General features: G+C 52.2%; 1 protein-coding gene across 1 annotated transcript; it reads left to right on the forward strand.

The window, feature by feature from the left end:
* Window positions 1-16,948: 16,948 nt before the first annotated feature.
* Window positions 16,949-19,111, forward strand: MPEG1 (macrophage expressed 1). Its single transcript, XM_009962108.2, has one exon. The coding sequence runs from the start codon at window positions 16,949-16,951 to the stop codon at window positions 19,109-19,111; it is 2,163 nt and encodes a 720-aa protein (XP_009960410.2).
* Window positions 19,112-19,175: the final 64 nt, after the last annotated feature.

Raw genomic sequence — 19,175 nt, forward strand, 5'->3', positions numbered from 1 at the left:
CCCCCCCTCCACGTGACCGCAGGACCACCTCGTACCATCATTGGACTCACCGCTACAGCTACAGCCCTTGCGCCGTCATCGCTGCACATCTCGCTTGCTCGGTCAATAAATCTGCAAAGTGAAATGTAAAACTTTAAATAAATATAATAAAGTCAAGTTTAAAACTTTCTTTAAAGAAAGAACAAATCTCAGTCGTTCACTTTATACCAAAAAGGCACGTGGATGTTCATGTACGTCCAACAAAAATGCTTACGCTACGAAAATATTTCATTTGATGCTTGTGTTAACTGAACTCACCTAGCTGCAAGCAGATACCATTAAATCACCTGTCTCCAAAATACACCGTTCCCATCCAACTGGGGGGTTTCTTGTGTGTTATGCAACTAGGAGGACATCTGGGCAGCTGCACCACCCAGGAGAGATGCCACTGAACGGCCACGGAAACACGCCATCGAAAGCCAGACAGAAATAAAGTACTTCATAGCGCTCCCTCCAAATACAGGGAAAAATACCCATAACATTCAGCAGCCTCTCTTTTTAAAGATCTAGAACAAATACTGAACTGCTTAAACACCCCTCATCAATCGGACCCTGCAGCTCTTGGGCGGTTACAGTTTAAACAAGGCAAATCCATTTGTATATTACACAATATGAACAGGTTGGTGTTTTTTTTTTCCTATCAGAAATGAAACTTATAAAAAATTAGTAAGATAAGAGAGCCCCCATGTTAGTTTACTTGGGGGGGGGGTGGGGGGTGGAAATCAAATCCCCAGTGCTACAATAACTAAGGCTACCAAGCAGGACTGGAAGATTTGCCACAGAGAGGCGGAGGGGGGAAACAAATCACACCCAACCCACATCTTTGATTGCTCTTAGTATAGATGTCAGTATCTCAGTCAGGTTTTCACGTACTCCTATGAGATATTTTAAAAACTTAAGGACTGAAAAAGCTGAAAGCTTTTATCTGGAACACAGTCCATTTCTTCAGAACACCCAAACTCTGATGCACAGTTTCTTTCCCCTTTCAGTACCACACGATTCTCACAGAATCGTTTCTCAGCAAGCACACAAAACAGAAGGCTACACACGCTCTCAGGAAGAGCAAATAAATGGAGGGAAGTACACTTCGCACAGGCACAATGTGCTCCAGAACAGACCTTATTTTGAGTGTTTCTGTTGAAGTCTTTCCTGTCAAAACTAGAGGAGAGCTGGCGCGTTCTTCACATTCACTTTAAAGTCCGTACTACAGGTACCCAGGGAAAAATGCAGATGCACGTGGCAGACGTACCTTGTCCTTGCAGGCCACTCGGGATCCTTTCTACCCGTTTTGTACCTCCACGGCAGAAGAAAGGGTGACTGCGGCAAAATGGTGCCAGTTGACATTCTGCTGAGAGAGGAAAAAAAAAAAATCCCTTTAGCATAAAGTGGGCTAGGAATTGAAAGCTTCCTATTTCGGCGGAGGTTTGCAAAGACTACAACCGAGTGGAGGAAAAACCATTTTGCATTGTCTTTGGTACAAAGTTGAGACAGGCCACTAGAGATTTTGTTTTTCATAGAAAACCAAGCGCTTTTTGCCTTTCTTTTTTCCTTCTGACTCACTGGCAGCTTCAGACTCACTGGAACTCCCTTCCCAAGATTCACACAGATAACTACGCACATTTTGTCAAGCCTACATAGAGCCAGGGTTTCCTCACCCTAGACGTCCCAAGTCAAATATTTTCCTTAAAGAGTACAGCAACCCACCTGCTCTTGTCAACTGTATCCTTGCAGAAAAGGAATGATTTTTTTTTTTCCAGGCCGCTCCTCCAAGCCATCAAGAACCTTTAAAGCTGCAGTTGGGCCACCCAACCTGCTTAGGGTCCCTCCCGGCTCTTGACCCTCCTCAGATTTCACAGGGCACACGCTCCGTTCCGTCTTCCAACAGCAAAAACATGGCACACTCTCAAACCCAGAGCGCATCCCTACGGACGCCCACGCACCCCTCGCTGTTTCGACGAGGAGCCACCGAGCAGCCACGCAAGCACGGCTGTGGGCGCCAGACCGGTCTCACCTGCACCCATTTCAGCAAACGCAGTTTCTGAAACTTTCAACTGAAAACTGCGTCTTGACGCTGCACCACAGCGGAGGCGACCCCTATCCAGGATGTCACGAAAATGCAGGAACGCAAACAGCAAAGCCACAGCAGCGACAGCTTCAAAAACATTTAGACCAGGAACAAGGGAGAAAAATAAAACCGGTTCAGCACGCACACAGGAAAGCAGCAGACAGAGAAGGGGGTCGGCATCCCCAGCCCTTAAGGAAAACATTCCGTTCTCCTGACGCTCCTAAACCCACCCGTTAGGTCCAGAAGTCACAGCACTACCGCGGCAACACTGACAGCAGGGAACAGCAGCCATGCCTCTGGATGGGCAATTGACCGATGCTATTTAGGTAGCAGGGAACACAAACAGAGGGGCATCTTTTGCCACATACGACCCCAAATTTCCTCAAACTTTAACTTTACCAAAAACAGCCACGGGGAACACACTGCCAAGAACGACAATGTTTGGCAATACAACTTTGACGGTTTTGACACACACACATTTTTGGAAGCTTGCTATCTGCTTCCCCTTCTTGTCATTCTTCCTTCAGAAGCTCTACTTGCAGCCAAGTTATTCAATACTGAAGCACTCCCCCTCCTGCTATTACCAGCACATTTACACAACAAGTAACTTCATTCTCCTCTGGGTCGTTTCGCAAGAGCAATTACAGCCCTGACAGAGGAGTCAAGGAAAAGGAAAGCAGAGGTCAGCCAGCAAAAGAGCTCTGAGGGCTACCACCAGGCAGCCTTGCACTCTTTCTTCCCCGCCACCCCCCCAAACCACACAGCCCCACAAATGATACCCCACCTCCACACCCACAAACCACCACTTGTCCAACGCCACACCACCCCCCCCCCCCAAACATCCACACACCCCACACACAAAAACCACACCAAAAAAACCACTACCCTATACCTTCCCCCCTCCCCTTCACAGCTCATCCCTGTCTCAGCAGATACTGTCCTGCCAGAGGATGAAGTGTAGATCTGTATCCCCATGACATTTGCCCGTGAGGGTAAATGTTCAGAAATACTTCAGATCTGTAAGACAGACAGGTGTCATTTCTGGTGCTTTCAATCATCAGAACTCAATTTTAAGGACTGCCACGTTTGTGAGGAAACAAATAACTTTTAAATATAGGGTCTCTATGCTACAGTTGGGGGGGGGGGGGGGTGCGTTACAGATTAAAAAAAAAAAAAGGCATGATTCAGAGCTCCCAATCATGACGGAGCAGTGGGGAAAGTTGCAAAAGCGAAGACAAACAGCAGCAATGTTAAGTGAAATCCACCTTTAATTCTGATCACATCTTTAAGAGACTCTCCAAGTCTACACCTCAGTCCTACAAAGGACTGGTCCTTTTTTGGAAGGACAAGCGCTTTTTTCTGTAAAAGTCCTAGACTGAGGACTCCACAGAACAGAATGTGGACTGAACCACAGGACAAGCAGTCATCAGTGCTCTAAAGAAAAAAACAAATCGATTATTAAACAAGTTTAAACATCACTTTCCATCCTGTTTCTTTGGTTACATTTCTACCAGCATCTAGGTGCTAAAAAGTACACTGTCCTGACACCACAGGTTACTGACAATGTACTTAGGCATCTAAAAATAAAAGGCCATCTCCATCTCACCCATAAAATTAGGGTGAACCAACAGAAGAGAAATGCTCAAGAAGGCAACAGGCAGCTCCGCACTTATCACAGAGAAAAGTCTGTTCCTCGACTCGGAAAAAAAAGCACTCCCGACTCCCAAGGGACCTCCTGGGGAACGACCCGTGCTCTGTTAACGGCACTTTGTCCGCGGCTTCTCTGCCCCGGGCTTGGGTGTGGAGGGGCGACGGGGCCCTTCCACTCGCCCTGGCCCCTCTGCGCTCCCCCAGCCCCACACGGGCCATCGCCCGAGCAACGACCGACCGCTGCCGCCTGCGTGGGATCTCCCTCGCGGGACGCGGAACGTGGAACGTGACGCCGGGAAGAGGCGGCGCAACAGGAACCTCTCGGTCTGGTCGCCCGGCCAGCGGCAAGAAGACCGGGCAGGGTTCTGCCCGAGGGGCCGGGCCGGGCCGGTTTCTCTCCCCTTTGCCCGGCACCGAGGGGATCCCGCCGCCCCGCCCCGGACACCGGCGAGCACCGCCCGGCCCGCTCCTGCGCACCGGTAGAGCTTCCCGGCAGGGCCACGCCCCGGGACCGCTGCTCCCACCATGCCGCGAGCGGCGCCTTCCCGGCTTCCGGCCCTGCGGGGACACCGCCCCCCGCCACCGCCGCCTGCGCGCCCGGAAGTCCCGCCGAGCCGACGGGGGGGCTCCCAGACAGCACAGTGCCCCCCCGCCCGGCTCCGGACAGCCCCCGCCTTCCTGCACGGCGCGGCTCCGCCCGTAGCGGCTCCGCCCGCAGCGCCCCCGCTCCGCGCCCCCGACACGGACCCCGCTGGCCTGGCCGCACTCCTCACGGCTTTCCCCGGGACCCGCCGGTCGATCGCCCGGTCCCTCGGTGGAGCCCAAGCCCCGCAACGCTCGGCGACCGCGCCGCTCCTGCTGAGCCTCACACTGCCAGGCGGTGCACCGGAGAGTGGAGGAAGCAAGAAGTCATGCGCCCCAGGGTGGCGGGGAGAAAGGCGGAAGTGACGCTTCCGGTGGGGCGAGGTGATGAAGGAAGGTGTACCCACCAGGGCGGGGGGAATGAGGCAAACCACGCCCCCACCCGGGCGGGGGGAGCAGGGAAGACACACCGCGGGCTGGGCGGGAGCATCGCGGGGCAGCGCCAAAGCACGCGCGCCAGGGGCGGGGGTATGCGGCGAGGCACGGCCTCCAGGGGCGGGGGGGGAGAGCGGGACGGCACCTCCGGGCGGCCGGAAAGCGGGAGTCGCCCGCGCACCCACCGAAGGGGGTGACTCACTCGCCTCACCGGTGGCCTCGGCCCACCTCCGGCGCGCCGCCATGCTGCTGCCGGGCACGCGCTTGCCCCGCCCACCAACGACGCGCCGGAGGAGCCGGAGCCGGAGCCGGCGCTAAAGCCGGGCTGCAGTGAAAGAGCTAAACTCTGACAATCCCTGGCTTAGGCCTCACTGTGATCTGTTTAGTTTTGCTTGCGTCTTTGTTTTCCTGAGTTTTTCTTCCCCCACAAGGATGGTTTTAGCGATTTTTTGAGCAAAGTTGGTACATAGATAACATCTTGCCTAACACCAAGGAGACAAAGCTATCTACAGGTGCCAGACGCTAAGGAAACGCCCAGCAAACATCTACATGGCTGCTTGTTACAAGAGGAGGTTGCATCAGAAAAGGGGCCCTGGCTTGTGCTCAAGAAGGAAGATTCAACTAGCATGAGGAAGACTATGAGCAACCACCGGAAGATGAAAAGACCCTAACCCTAAATTTACTGTGCGTGCTTGGACCACGTAGATGAATTCCGGGAACTCATCACCATAAGACTGCCTTTCTCAGGAAATCTAATGAATATGTATGATTTTTGTGTATATGAACCGGTGTGTTTTGCTCACCCGTTGGAGCACTCATGGTGGAGCATCCCCAGTGCTGCCCAGCGCTGCAGTACAGAATGCCTGCTTAATAACACTCTTATTGAGTTTTCATATCGGAATCCTTACCCAGCCGCACCGAGCCTCCCACCTCGGTGAGGAGTGTTAGAAAGCAAGGGGGTTTGGAAGCTCCGAGTTTTGTATCAGCAGGACGGCGCTTCGGGCACGGGGCGAGGGGCGGAACGACAGCGCCGGCCCCGCGCCCGCGGAGCGGCAGCGGGGCTGCCTTACCGAGAGGCAGCAGCCAGCGCCAGGCAACCCCCGCAGGCACCGCGGCGTCACGTGGCCGCGGCGGGCGAACGGCAGTGTGGAAACGGAACGACACACACATGCGCGGCTGGGGACTGCAGTATCGGCCTTTGCCCGCATGGTGGCAGCAGAGAGCGCGGCAAAGCGCATGCGCGACTTTGGGCTGCAGCACCCCTTTTTGGTCACAGGGTGGCAGCAGAGAGCACGGCAACGCGCCACCAAAGCGCATGCTCAGCTCCCAGGCTGCAGTACCACATTTTGGTCAAAAGGTGGCAGCAGACAGCATCGCAAAGGGCCGTCAAAGCGCATGCACTACTCAAGGACTGCAGTACCGAATTTCGGTCAAAGGGTGGCAGCCGAGAGCGTCGCAAAGCGCATGCGCGGTTCCCAGGCTGCAGTATCGACCTTTGGCCAAAGAGTGGCAGCAGCGAGCGCGCTAGAACGCGGCACTACGCATGCGCGGCTCCAGCGCTGCACTACCAAATGTTGGTCATATGGTGGCAGCAGCGAGCGTTCCACGAGGGCGCCACTGCACATGCGCGGCTCCCTGGCTGCAGTACCGATTTTTTGTCACACAGTGGCAGCAGAGAACGCGGGAAAGCTCCGTCATGGCGCATGCGCGGCTGCAGGGCTGCAGTACCGAATTTCGGTCGCATGGTGGCATCATTACCTCATTTATTCTTTCTGAAGTGACCGGTGTCTCGGCCCATTTTCTGCCATCCAAACCAGGTACTGACTTGGGGCTCAGGGCTTACATTTCTCTGCCCTTTTCCCACGCGCAGCCCCAGCAGTAATATTCATTTCCTTGCACAAAAAAGCATCCACGTGGCTCGAGCATTTCGGCCTTTTGCATTTGGCTGCTTTAAAATTCAGGTAATTGTTTCTGTCCGTGCACTTGCCCCTTACCTAGGCAGAGAAGCAGCAGCAGGAACCTCTGGAAGAGGTTTGGTTTTTTTTTCCCCCACAGTAAGCCCCAGCACCTGATGTATCCACCTGCATGTGACATCAGGGTGTCAGTGACTGACAGCAGCAAGTCAACAGAAGCTGGGGTGGCAAGGGGACAGCAACACAGATGCCATGCTGAAGGCACACAAGAACAGCCTGCTTTCTGCAAGTGGGTCTGCAATGTTTATCAGGAAACAGTGCACCTGAGGCGACCAGGTGCAAGTGGCTGCTCAGTAAATGTGCAATATACGGGTACTTCTCAGTTTTTATTGGGTTGTTTGCACCTTTCCTCCGCTCTGTGTTATTTGTACTCTGCTCTCCCAATCCTGCGTGCACCCAAGGATTCCTGTACCAGCCTTGTCACTCAAATTAGAGACGGTGCCTGATGTCACTTACCACCCTGTCCTCCAGCACGCAAAGTAATTAGACATTAAGCAGGGAAAGCAAAGAGGGCCTTAGCAGAAAACTTTAGAGCCCAGAGGTTCCATCTTTGCTCGCTACAGGAGTGTAGCTCTGCACTAATCGCTGCTGCTGCTAGCAGGCGTGGCAGTGGCACTTTGCTGCCTACGTTGGGTGAGCAGCTCGGGTTCCTTGAGACAGAATTGCTGTAGATTGTTGCCATGGCTATTTCGCTCTTTGTCTTTACAGAGTTACTTCCCAGAAGTTGGCAGACAGGTACACTTGCACAGCCTGATTACTTATGCTTACTTATGTTGCAAAAGGCACTATAAAGCAGCAGCAAAGAACAAGGACGGCCTATCAAGATGGTAGGAGTAACATGGAGAGCCTAAAGCATTAGCCCGGCAGGGCTTGCAACTAACCTTGTGTTTAATCCCAGCCTGCAACTAAGCACCACACCACCACTTACTCACTCCTCCCTGCCCCTGGTGGGGTGTGGGAGAGAATCAGAAGGGTTCAAGTGAAAACTCGTGGGTTGAACAGCACCCCTGCAAACCTACCCCCCAGTTTTATTACTGAACATGACATCATATGGTCTGGAATATCCCTTTGGTGAGTTGAGGTCAGCTGTCCCAACAGTACCCCCTCCCAACTTTCTGTGCACCCACAGCCTACTCACTGGTGGGGTGGTGTGATGAGTTGGGTGGAGTGCAGGGAAGTGCAGGTGGGTTGGGTGTGGGGAATGAGCAGGTGGGGAGGTGCAGGCAGCACCCCAGGGGTCTGGAGGCAGATGAGTTATGGGGGGCAGCAATATGAAATATGGGGGGGGGGGGGGTGTCCAGAGCATGAGATAAGAGAGCAAGGGGATGTGAGTTGGCATGTCACTCACATGGAAACACACTTGTGTCAAGAAAATGTGGGGGAAGACAGGCGGACCAGAGAGGCAGGGTGGGAGATGATGGACGGACCAGGGGGACGTGAGACAGACAGACTGGGGGGATATGTGTATAGAAATGTGCATGGGGAGATGTGTGTAGGATGACCTACACCAAGGGGTCACACCTGGGATAAGCCACAGCAGATCACTCACCTGGGATAACCCACAAGAGATAATCCACTCTGGATGACTGACCCACATCAGATAATCTACACTGGCTGCCCCACAGCAAGGGCAGTGTGCCAGAGGATGGTGCCATGTCTCTTGCTCAGGCTTTGCTCTGCCATGTTCCCCCTCCCTTCCCCCACTGGGCTGGGCTTCCCAGGGCAACAAGTGTCCCCTGTCCCCACCAGGCAGCCCTGGCTGATGCACCTACAGGGCACCCACTGGAGACAGAGCCAGGAGCCTCCAGACATGGGGCTGGCCCCGTATGGCGAGCACACTGAACGACTGGCAGGCAAACCTGGGCAGGGAGCTATCTATTGAGCATCACGAGACACTTAAAACAACACATCTGAAAAACAAAAATCCCAAATTATATTTCAGCATATTGAATTCCTCTACTTCTGTATTATACTTTTAGTCAGAATAAGAGATAGGATAGTAGTTGAGCTAAAGGAGGTCAGCTTGAAATACAACACACCCTTTAAAAGCTAGAGCGATTTGAATGCTTAAAATCAATATTAAGACTAATTGATACAATTTTGAACGCATTCTTGGAATAAAAGTAAACACTCCTGCTGGTGTTGGACAATGTCGTGTCCATTCCTGACAGCATTGCTGCAGGGAGATAACTTCGAGAGGCTGCAGGACAAGGTTGTACTGTAATCAGAAACTATGCTTACAGATATCTCCAAAATACATAATTATAATTTGACTTTGATTTTTTATATATAATTAGAAAAAAATTACTTCAGAGCACTCTGACAAAACATTGGGAATAGAAACCCCCTAACATTCAGTTGCCTCTCTTAAACATTTAGAAAAATAGCTAACTGCTTAAGTACACGTAATAAATTATATGCTATAGGTATTCGGCAATTACAGTTTAAACAATACTAGTTAATTTGTAAATTATAACACTTTAACTTTTTTTTAAAGTTTATTTTATGATAGAAAAAAGTATCAGTGGGATAAGGGATCCCCCATATGGTTTTAGTTTTCAAGAAAAAGAAATTCAAATCCCCAGTGCTGCAATTCATAAGGCTACCAAAAAGGACTGGCAGATTTGTTAATGCTTTTGGGTTACTAAAGCATGCAGAGGAACAATTTTTTTAATTGTACCTCAACCGATACAACTAAGAACCCAAAGATCCGCAATGCCATCAACTTTTGGAACACATCTGTGCTTGAGTCTTTGGAAGGAAAATTACCTTTTTTTTAAGGTCTTCTATGGCCAAGTACATCATCTCTGAAGATGCACTCTGACAGGAAGTTCATAAACTACAACTTCTTTGAAGGAGAAAGATTTCCATTTTGGAAAGTCTCTTTCCAACTGAAGTCAACATTACACACTGCAGGGCAGTGGTCTCTGGTCCCTCAACTCAGCTTTCCAAGGGCCAGGGGTCTGACTCCATCCTCAACAAAAAACACACCAGCTAACTGGATTGTTCCTGCAGTCACCAGGTTCCTCTTCATCATCTGCCAAAATACAGTGCCAGCACCAAGTATTGCACTGGCTGACACAGGCCTCTTCTGCAACATCCTCCTCCTCAAAAGGAACGTGGCCTTCCACTCACCTGCTCTACACTAATTCCCAGGTTGGATGCTGCAGCCGTCATCGCTTGTGGCACCTAAGATACCGAAATACAGAAAACTACTGTTGTGCTTGCAAGAAATCACTAGCCTCATGATCCTCCTCTCTACTACCCCAGCTCACCTCAAATGCTCATCCAATTACAAAGATGGTCCACACAGCACCTGTAAAACCAGAGAGAAACACTTCACTGAGTTGCCATATAACACTTTGCTCTTAGACACTGACCCAGCTTCACCTTCTTGGACTGCTTGTCGGCACACAGCTTCGCCCCTCCGAGGATATGTGCAAAAACAAAACCTGCAAAAAACGAAAACAAAAGGCACATGCCGAGATACTGCTTGAAACTGGAGCCTGCCCATACACATTCCCTTCTCCTGCTCCTTTACCTTGGCTGCTCAGCCACCCTGCCTTTGCTGTTTACAGGTTACCACATTGAGGCTCAGGTACCACCTGTAAAACACAAACAACAAGGGATGCTAACAACTTCACCAACAATACAACACCTGAAAAATCACTGCTACTGCAGCCCACCGGTCATAGCTCACCTGGCCCAAGTCATCCCTGGTACCAATATCCCGCTTTGCGCCTTCAAAATAAAATAAACAAACCAAAACTTGTGAGCTAGCCACATAGCCACCAGTCACATCTTCCCTCCGGTGACATTTGCCAACCCATCTTCTCGAGATCCCCCCGCTCACCTCTCCTCCTGCGTCCTTTGGTGCATGGCTCACGTCTGCATATGCAAATACAATATCAAACAAGTCGCCCAGATGTGGATCAATAGCTTAACAATTCCAGAGGTTTTGTTTCCATGTAGTAATACCACCTAGATCCCAACTGCAGCCTGCCATCATAAAATCCCAAACCAAAGCAACACTAAGCCCTACGCATACAACCTTCAACACCTTTGAGATTCAATCTGTTCAACCACCACTCGAGCAGCCTCTCCCAAATACTTCTCGTCATCCTGTGACATCCTCACTCACTGTTAAGGGCTACTTGCTCCAAGATGAACTGTACAGTCTTCCCGACCGTCCGTAACCTTCTCGGACACAAGATGCACCAGATAGATCTGCGCATTGAGCTTCTTGCGTGAGACAGGAAGCGCTCAGTCGGCGCTACGCCGATGAGTCGAGGTGCACAAGAGCCTCGATAGGGCTACCCATGCACCCACCTACCTCAAAAAAAAAAAAAAAAACAGCAGGACCATCAAGACCCGAGTAACATGTGGTATAGTGCACACAAAACAAACAACACAAACTACCTCCTCACCTATGAACCCCTTAAGGAGTTACAGTGGCGGTTGACCGACAGAAAAACCACCATGGCATGACACTGTGACTCCAAAATCTAAAATGGACACCTTATGACTACAGAAACTGGTGCTAAACATGCAATAGATAAAAAAACAACAGGAAAAAATAACTGCCGTGACCAGTACTACAAGGCATCTTATTGAACACTTACTGAAAAAGGCAAAACTGGAATAACTGAAAAGCTCATGTGCCAGAGACTACGATAGAAGAAAGATCCTGGCTGGAGATTGTTACAAGCGCAAATAATACAGATCCTCTTCTCCAAGAAGTTCCAGGGAAGGTGGTAACACAAACCTGCACTGGAAATAAGTGTTTACTCCATGCCTTTAAGTAACAATGACTGTGACATCCAGGTGGGCAGTGAAGGGACGGATACAAAAACTAAGTCAGGGAATTAAGTAATTAAAAGGCATGGAGAAGTGGACACCTCAGAGTTCAGGAGGGTGTATTTTAATGTATCTAATGCTTTATGAGGCAAGATCCATCTGACCTTCAGCCCTGCCTATTGAGATGCAGAAACCCGGATGGTTTACACTGCGTCTCTCGTGACTTTGTCATACCTCATGTTGGCCATGTAGAGACTAAAACAGAACAGACCTCACAGTCATGCAAATCCAACAGCAAAACTGATCTGAGAAAGGCCGGTGAACCCTCCTCTCTCTCCCAACCATCCCTGGGCCTCAAAACTTCAGAAACCCCTTCCCTTCTCCTGAACTGTCAGAGACGGAACCCCATTCCCTCCTCACAGCTACTGCCCTGTATTTGCACCCCTGAACCCCCTGCATCATACACTCCTCAGGAGCTGCTCTTCCAAGCCATGCCTGCATTCTGTGGGCACCTCCGATCTTCCATCATCCACAGACTCTGGCTCTGCTAAAGGCTCGCAAAATAAGTGAAGTCCTCATGCTTATAAATACAAAGACCCTGATGCAAGCCGTAAAGGATCTAGGGACAACATGGCACTCTGTGGGCAATCAGAAAAGGTGGCTTTTGTCAGGGAGCAGCAAAGACCAGCTGCTTCCCGAAGGACGGGGATAGCCAGGAGGCACCCCAGGACAGGCAGTACCCTCACGGATAGAGTGCAGTCCCATGGGACCCAAGCACAGCAGGCAGAACCGGAGCAGGTGACTGGGTCCACCGACAGTCCCAGCCACAGCAAGTATTGAACCAGGTCCAGGGTCCATCAGGAGTATGGGGCTGGGGGTCAGTTACATCATACATCCAAGGGGTCCATCCAGGAGAGGAGCTGCCTACAGCACAGGTCCAAGGCGTTCATCCAGGAGACAGGGCTGCAGACCAGCACAGCTACAACATAGCTCAGAGAACAGAGAGCTCAGGGCTGAGCATAACTGGGACTCCTGTGGCCACGGGTGTGGGGCCAGGTGAGGCCGTTCAGTGAAATTAAAACCTATTAATGCCCTCCAGGCCCCGAAAACTTTAAAATAAGCTTAAAAGTCAGTTTGCACCAAATGAGCTTACTTTTCACTCCCTTTCAATAAAACAAGTGAGCTTACAGAAAATGGTGCCATTCCATCCACTCTAGAGCTAGATGATTATTATACAAGGAAACGCAATTTGAAGTTAGCCTTCCTGAGATGTTCACAGCTTTAGAGCTACCTCCCTGTGCTCAGAAAAACACTCAGAGAGAAAAAGCATATATTATATGCAAGCAGAAACAATGCTGGTGACTACTTCACTGAGAAAAATATCATTTTTGATCAACATGAAGAAAAGTGAAATGCCCTGGCACAATTATCCAATATTGATTAAATAGCCACAATAACAGCGTTCAGGTGCTGAGCAAACCTGGCCTTGAGGGTAGCAGAATCACCCAGTGATTCCTGCCTGGTTTCTCTTTCCTTCTTCTCCAAAGCTGAGAAAGCCCCTGTAAAGCCAAGAAAGCAAAGCTGTAGGAACAGTCGCAGTCAATACCTTTTCAATAAACAGTCTCCAAAAGAGCATGCTGGAGGCATCTGTGCTTCTCATCTGCCACAAGTGCCTCCAGCAGCCTCATCACCCCACCCCACCCCCAGAGCTGGCACATAGACATTGCTGAGGGATGGGGATGTTACAGGGCCCGTTAAATGGCGGCACTCACCTGCAATTAGACTCTTTGGGAAACGTCTTCACAAAGGGGATAATTAGCATGCCCCTAATTGCCCCCACTCCCTCTGGTGCTGAAAGTGCATTGCTAAAAAATTTAGTTTTACTCTGCCCAGGAAGAAGACAGTCTGCAAGTGCCTAATGGTGCTTTCTATACCTTCAATGCCAGAGGTTGCACAAGCAACATGGGGCAAAAAGAGAAAAAAAACCCAGTGGGTTTAAATGATGTTAATTTAAGAGCAACTTAAAGCACTGGTTTGTATCAGGTGGGGCAGGGAACAGAAAGAGCCAAAGTTGGCTTCGGGTACACAGAGGTCAGGTGAGACACGCTCACTCTTCCTGCCTGGCCTTGCCATCCCCGAGTGTGTGGTGGCCGTCACCGGTCCCACTGGTATGGTGAAACTGTGCCCAGGGGCCTCCTGGGCTCCTCCCTGCTTTTGCAGTTCTCTGCTGGGGAATGACCTAACCCTATTGAGATGGTCTACAGAGCCCCAAAAATCTCGGGAGATCAGTTGTAGAAAAACAGGTTGCAGCTGACTTTCAGGAGAAAGGGCCCTTCTGCCTGAAGCTGCTTTGAGTTTGAGTCTCTCTAGGAGGCAGGACTTGATACTGGATCAAATCACCGTCTTAATGCAGAGACATTAATTAAAACAAGCAGCCAGGACCATGCTTACAACCACTCAAGTCATACCTGCATCTGCATGTCCCAAGTTCCCACTTTGTCTCCTTCATTTACCAGCACATGTGCCAGGCACAGAGCTTGCAAAATTGCTCAGTCCCACTTTCTCCACAGAAATCCACAAATCAGGCCACCTCCTCTACCAACTGCTAAATAGTTGCAGCCGGAAAAGGGAACGAAACTGAAAAACCCCACGTGGTTCATTTTGATGACTTTTGAACTCACATTTCTCCACTTCTCATTGTGACAAAGTTCTCCAGGCTTTGCCTAAAAATAAAACATCCACGAGGACAAAAGGGTTGTTTCTTGTAAAAGTATCCCCTTCCCTTTCAGGTTTGTGCATAGCCAAGAAAAGCTTAAATATCTATATGGGTGGGTGTGTATATATAGATACTAACTCTTTGTCTATTTATTTATTGACATGATATATACACATTTTTTCACCAATGCTAAGCAATTTCCATGCTTGGGGCTGGGCAGCAATCCAAGCCACCACCAACCGCTGGGCAGCGCAAGCCCTGCTTCCTGTAGAATACCTCGTGCTTTTCCAAGTTTAACATCATTCTCAGGTGATCCCCACAAGCTCTTAAACTCATATTGCTCAGTGGTTACAATTTCTGTTCGCTGAGTAACAGTCTCTGATTCCTCCCAACAGGAACTTTGCTGCAAACTGATATACTTATCAGTAGCCCTTGGGCATTTTTCTAAGGCAGAGCATTCAACTGCACTGCCTTCCCAGCCCGATTTATTCTTCACTTTCCAGTGCCGTGAACAAGTCGCAGGATGAGGCTATACAACCTACCACTGCAGGGAACACCAGCCCACAGGAAGCACCGGCACAATGATGATGCACAAGCCTGACACACCGGGGCATCATGTCCTTCGGGCTGGAGCCCAGGTGGCCAAGGGTCCCCACCAGACCCAGCAATGGGGCCAGAAGTCAGACCTGGCACCCAGTAGCCCAGAAGTGGCATCAAAAAAGGTTTTCCATTGCCTGTATCCATCCCAGGCCCTGCCGACTCAGGTTGCATGCGCGCCGTGGCTTGCCAGGAGCAGCACAGCCCAGCCTTTGCCCCAGCCCCAAGCATTTAATGGCTCTGCTGTTTTCTGGGGGAGGTCCAAACCACATTTCCTCCTCCTACTCCAGCACCTGCAGCTCTGCTGGTGGCCATCCTCCCTCGCTTCCCCTTCCTCATCCTCTGGATGGCGGCAGCAGCAATCCTGCTCAGGGCTCTGCCTCTCCTCCCAGCACCCACCAACTGGTGAGCATGGTTTGCTCTCCTGCTTTGGCATTTGCTCATTCCCTGTGGTTGTTGGGAAGGAAATTTATTCTTTCTTGTCCCCGAGCTGGGTGAGGCAGACAGGTTTTGCCTTGCTCTACCACATTTTGATCACCATGGGACAGGATGGCTCATGGCACCAGACGCAGCACAGAGAAGCCCTGGTTTCCATTTGGGAGCTGCTTCTGCCTGGTGGAAAGACAAGGCAGCTCCTGTCTGCCCCACGGGGCTTCCCTCCCTCCTCTGATCCTGGTGGCTGCAGCCATTGCCACCCATGGCTCTCCACTGAGGAGCCACTGCTTAGGCATTGCAATTGGGTGACAGAGAAATGCATGGCTAAATTTTAGGTGAGGCAACCTCACAACCTGGTCTGAAATGCAGATGACTCCAGGTTGGTGTGGGAGCCTCCAGCAAGGGGCTCCACACATCAGGGTTTTCCAGCTGCTTTTGGGCCCAAGCCCCACAGTGGGACCAGCAAGGCCGTCCCCAATGGTGTTTCTGTGGTCTGTTCTACCTACACACGCCCCCCCCCCCCCCCCCCCCCCATCCCCCGGTATTATCTTGGCAAAAGCACACACGCATCTACAGTTGCCCCATCCCCCCTCCCTCACAGCTCTCGCTTCAGCCTCATCCATGCCAGAACCATTCTGGGAAGAGGAACTAACCAGCGAAAAGAGGGGAAATGAGCCTGTGCACATGGAAAGAGTCACAGCTTTCACAGCAGAAGATGCTTTAACTGTTTATTCCCTAAAACACACAGCAGCTGCCGTGTGCCACTGAAAGCAGGGCCCAGCCATGCACCAGCATCCCTGGGCAAAGCCAGCTCAGTACCACTGGGACCAGCTTCCTGTGGCTCAGCAATCTCCAGCAGGAGGTGCTTTTCCCAGCTGGGGGCACTGTGGACCCTAGGGGAAGGACAGGTATGGGGTAGAAGAGGATGCAGAGGGCCCTAATGTAGATGTTGGGGGCAGGGGGGGAATGCCTATGCCATGGGCTGAGCCCCAGGCGGGGAACCTCCAAACCCACCAGTGCCTGCCACAGGGTCTCAGGCAGCCTCTTCCCCAGGAGAGAAGGGAGACAAGCATTGCACTGTCCTCCACACTGAAACCACACTGCACCACCTCCCTGCTTCCTCTCCTCACTTCTGTCACAGAGGAAGGCCTTGGAGTCAACAGCAAAGCCCATGCGACCAGGGCCAGATCTCACCTCATCACGTGAGCAGGATCCCAAGGCCACAGGGCCAGGGACAGGTCCCTTGTACAGAACAAAGGAGCCAGGGTCACCCAGGGGCAGGGGGAATTCATCTGTGTGGAGTCACCCAAGCATGGCCAAGGGAGATTCACACAGTGAAACTCCCTGGGCACAGTGAAGAGCTGAAAGCAAGATTTCTCCCTGCCCCATCCCCAGCAGAGCAGCTTTAATGGGGAGAGGGAGCTTTTACAACATGGAGGCAATGAGCTCCAGGCACCTCTGCGTTCTTCTCCCCACCCACTTGTCTCAACTCCACTTAGTCATTTCTCATATTCATCAGTTCTCACTTCTCCTTTCCCTTTTGTTAATTCAACCCCCAAAAGGAGGAACCGCCCAGCAGCTGCACTCCCAGACAGCTCATTTCCCCAGCTCCCACCTCACTGCTCAGACGTCTGGTGAGGGTCCTGCGCCGGTTCAGCCATGGGCTGGGTGCTGGGGGGGGTCCTGCTTGCCTGGATGTCAGTGGCTTGGGTGAGAGGGGCTGAGCAGTCCCAGGAGCTGTCCTCCTCTGTGGGGTTTCTGGAGTGCAAGAAGGCCCTGAAGCTCCCAAGTCTGGAAGTCCTGCCGGGGGGGGGCTGGGATAACCTCAGGAATTTGGATATGGGGAAAGTCATCAACCTGGGCTACTCGCTGTGCAAGACCACTGAAGACGGAGCTTATATCATCCCAGATGAGATCTTCACCATCCCCCGCAAGCAGAGCAACCTGGATATCAACTCTGAGATCATCGAGTCCTGGAAAGATTACCAAAGCATCACCTCCGCCTCCATCAACCTGGAGCTGTCCCTCTTCTCCCCCATCAACGGCAAGTTCTCCTATGACTTCCACCGGACCAAGACCCACCAAGTGAAAGACCATGCCGTCACCACCCGCGTACAAGTCAGGAACCTGGTTTACACTGCCAAAATCGACCCAGGTGCAGTCCTGGACAAGGGCTTCAAGAAGCGGCTGCTGACCATTGCCAGCCATCTAGAGAACAACCAGACACGAACGGCTGACTTTCTGGCCGAGGTGCTGGTGCTTAACTATGGCACTCACACCATCACTTCCGTGGATGCCGGAGCCAGCTTGGTGCAGGAGGATCAGATCAAGGCGACCTTCCTGAAGGACAGCTGGGCCAGACGGAGTGCTGTTACTGCCTCAGCTGGCATGGCCTTCCACAGCATCATCAGCATGAACAATGAGGAGTCCCTGGATGTCAGCTCTGGCTTCACTAAGCAGTATCTGGAGAACCGCACCAACTCCAGGGTAGAGAGCATTGGTGGGACCCCTTTTTACCCAGGCATCACCCTCAAGACCTGGCAGGAGGGGATCAGAAACCAGCTAGTGGCTCTTGACCGCTCAGGGCTTCCCCTGTACTTCTTCATCAACCCCAGCACCCTACCAGAGCTGCCTACCCCCACAGTGAAGAAGCTGGCCAGGCGAGTGGAGATGGCTATCCGCCGCTACTACACCTTCAACACCTACCCGGGCTGCACTGATGCCGCCTCACCAAACTTCAACTTCCATGCCAATGCCGATGATGGCTCCTGTGAGGGTGCCATGACCAACTTCACCTTTGGGGGAGTCTTCCAAGAGTGTGCTGGGCTGGCTGGCCCTGATGCAAGCACGCTGTGCCTGGGGCTCGAGCAGAGGAACCCCCTCACTGGAACTTTCTCCTGCCCCACTACCTACACTCCAGTGCTGCTGGGTGTGCAGGAGCGGGAGGAAGGCCACAGCCATCTCGAGTGCCACAACAAGTGCATCCTGGGCATCTTCTGCCACCGTGAGTGCCGGGACATCTTCTGGCTCTCCCGGGTGCAATTCAGTGCCTACTGGTGCGCCATGAGTGGGCCAGTGGCCCCAAACTCAGGATACCTCTTTGGGGGGCTGTTCAGCACCCACAGCGCAAACTCCATCACCGGTGCCCAGTCCTGCCCCTCAGGGTACTTCCCACTGAAGCTCTTCGATGAACTCAGGGTGTGCGTGAGCCAGGATTACGAGAGGGGTGGCCAGTATGCAGTGCCCTTCGGGGGCTTCTTCAGCTGCCAGGCAGGAAACCCCTTGGTGGGGGGGTACCAGGGCACCGCCGAGGACCATCATGCCAAGAGTTGTCCCCCAGGCTTCAGCCAGCACTTGGCGCTCATCAGCGATAGCTGCCAGGTGGAGTACTGCGTCCAGGTTGGCATCTTCACAGGGGGCTCACTGCCACCCGCCCGCCTGCCACCCTTCACCCGGCCCCCCACCAACGTGCCGGCCATCGATACTGTGCTGGTGAGCAGCGAGGATGGAGATAGTGCCTGGGTCAAGGATGGGCAGAGCCACATGTGGCGGCTGGCCCAGCCAGAAGAGATCCAGCACATGGTGGAGACGGTGAGGGGCCAAGGGATGACAGGGGGCGAAGTGGCTGGTGTTGCTGCGGCAGTCCTGGCTGGGCTGGCCACCATCCTGGCAATGGTGTGCTACAGCCACCGAAGGTACAAGGCGAGGGGGTACCACGCAATGGGCGAAGCAGACAGCTTGGCCCCCGCAAGCCCCAAGGACAGCACTGTGCTGAGTGTGGGTGAGGGGTACCAGCAAGAGCCAGAGGGGGTGATGGCATGAGAGTCTTCCCCCTACCCTGAGTTGCCAGGCAATGCCTTGTGCCCCAAACCCAGGCAAAGCCCCC

This window comes from Leptosomus discolor, chromosome 12, assembly GCF_034619465.1.
Source record: "Leptosomus discolor isolate bLepDis1 chromosome 12, bLepDis1.hap2, whole genome shotgun sequence".
Classification (NCBI taxonomy): Eukaryota; Metazoa; Chordata; class Aves; order Leptosomiformes; family Leptosomidae; genus Leptosomus; species Leptosomus discolor.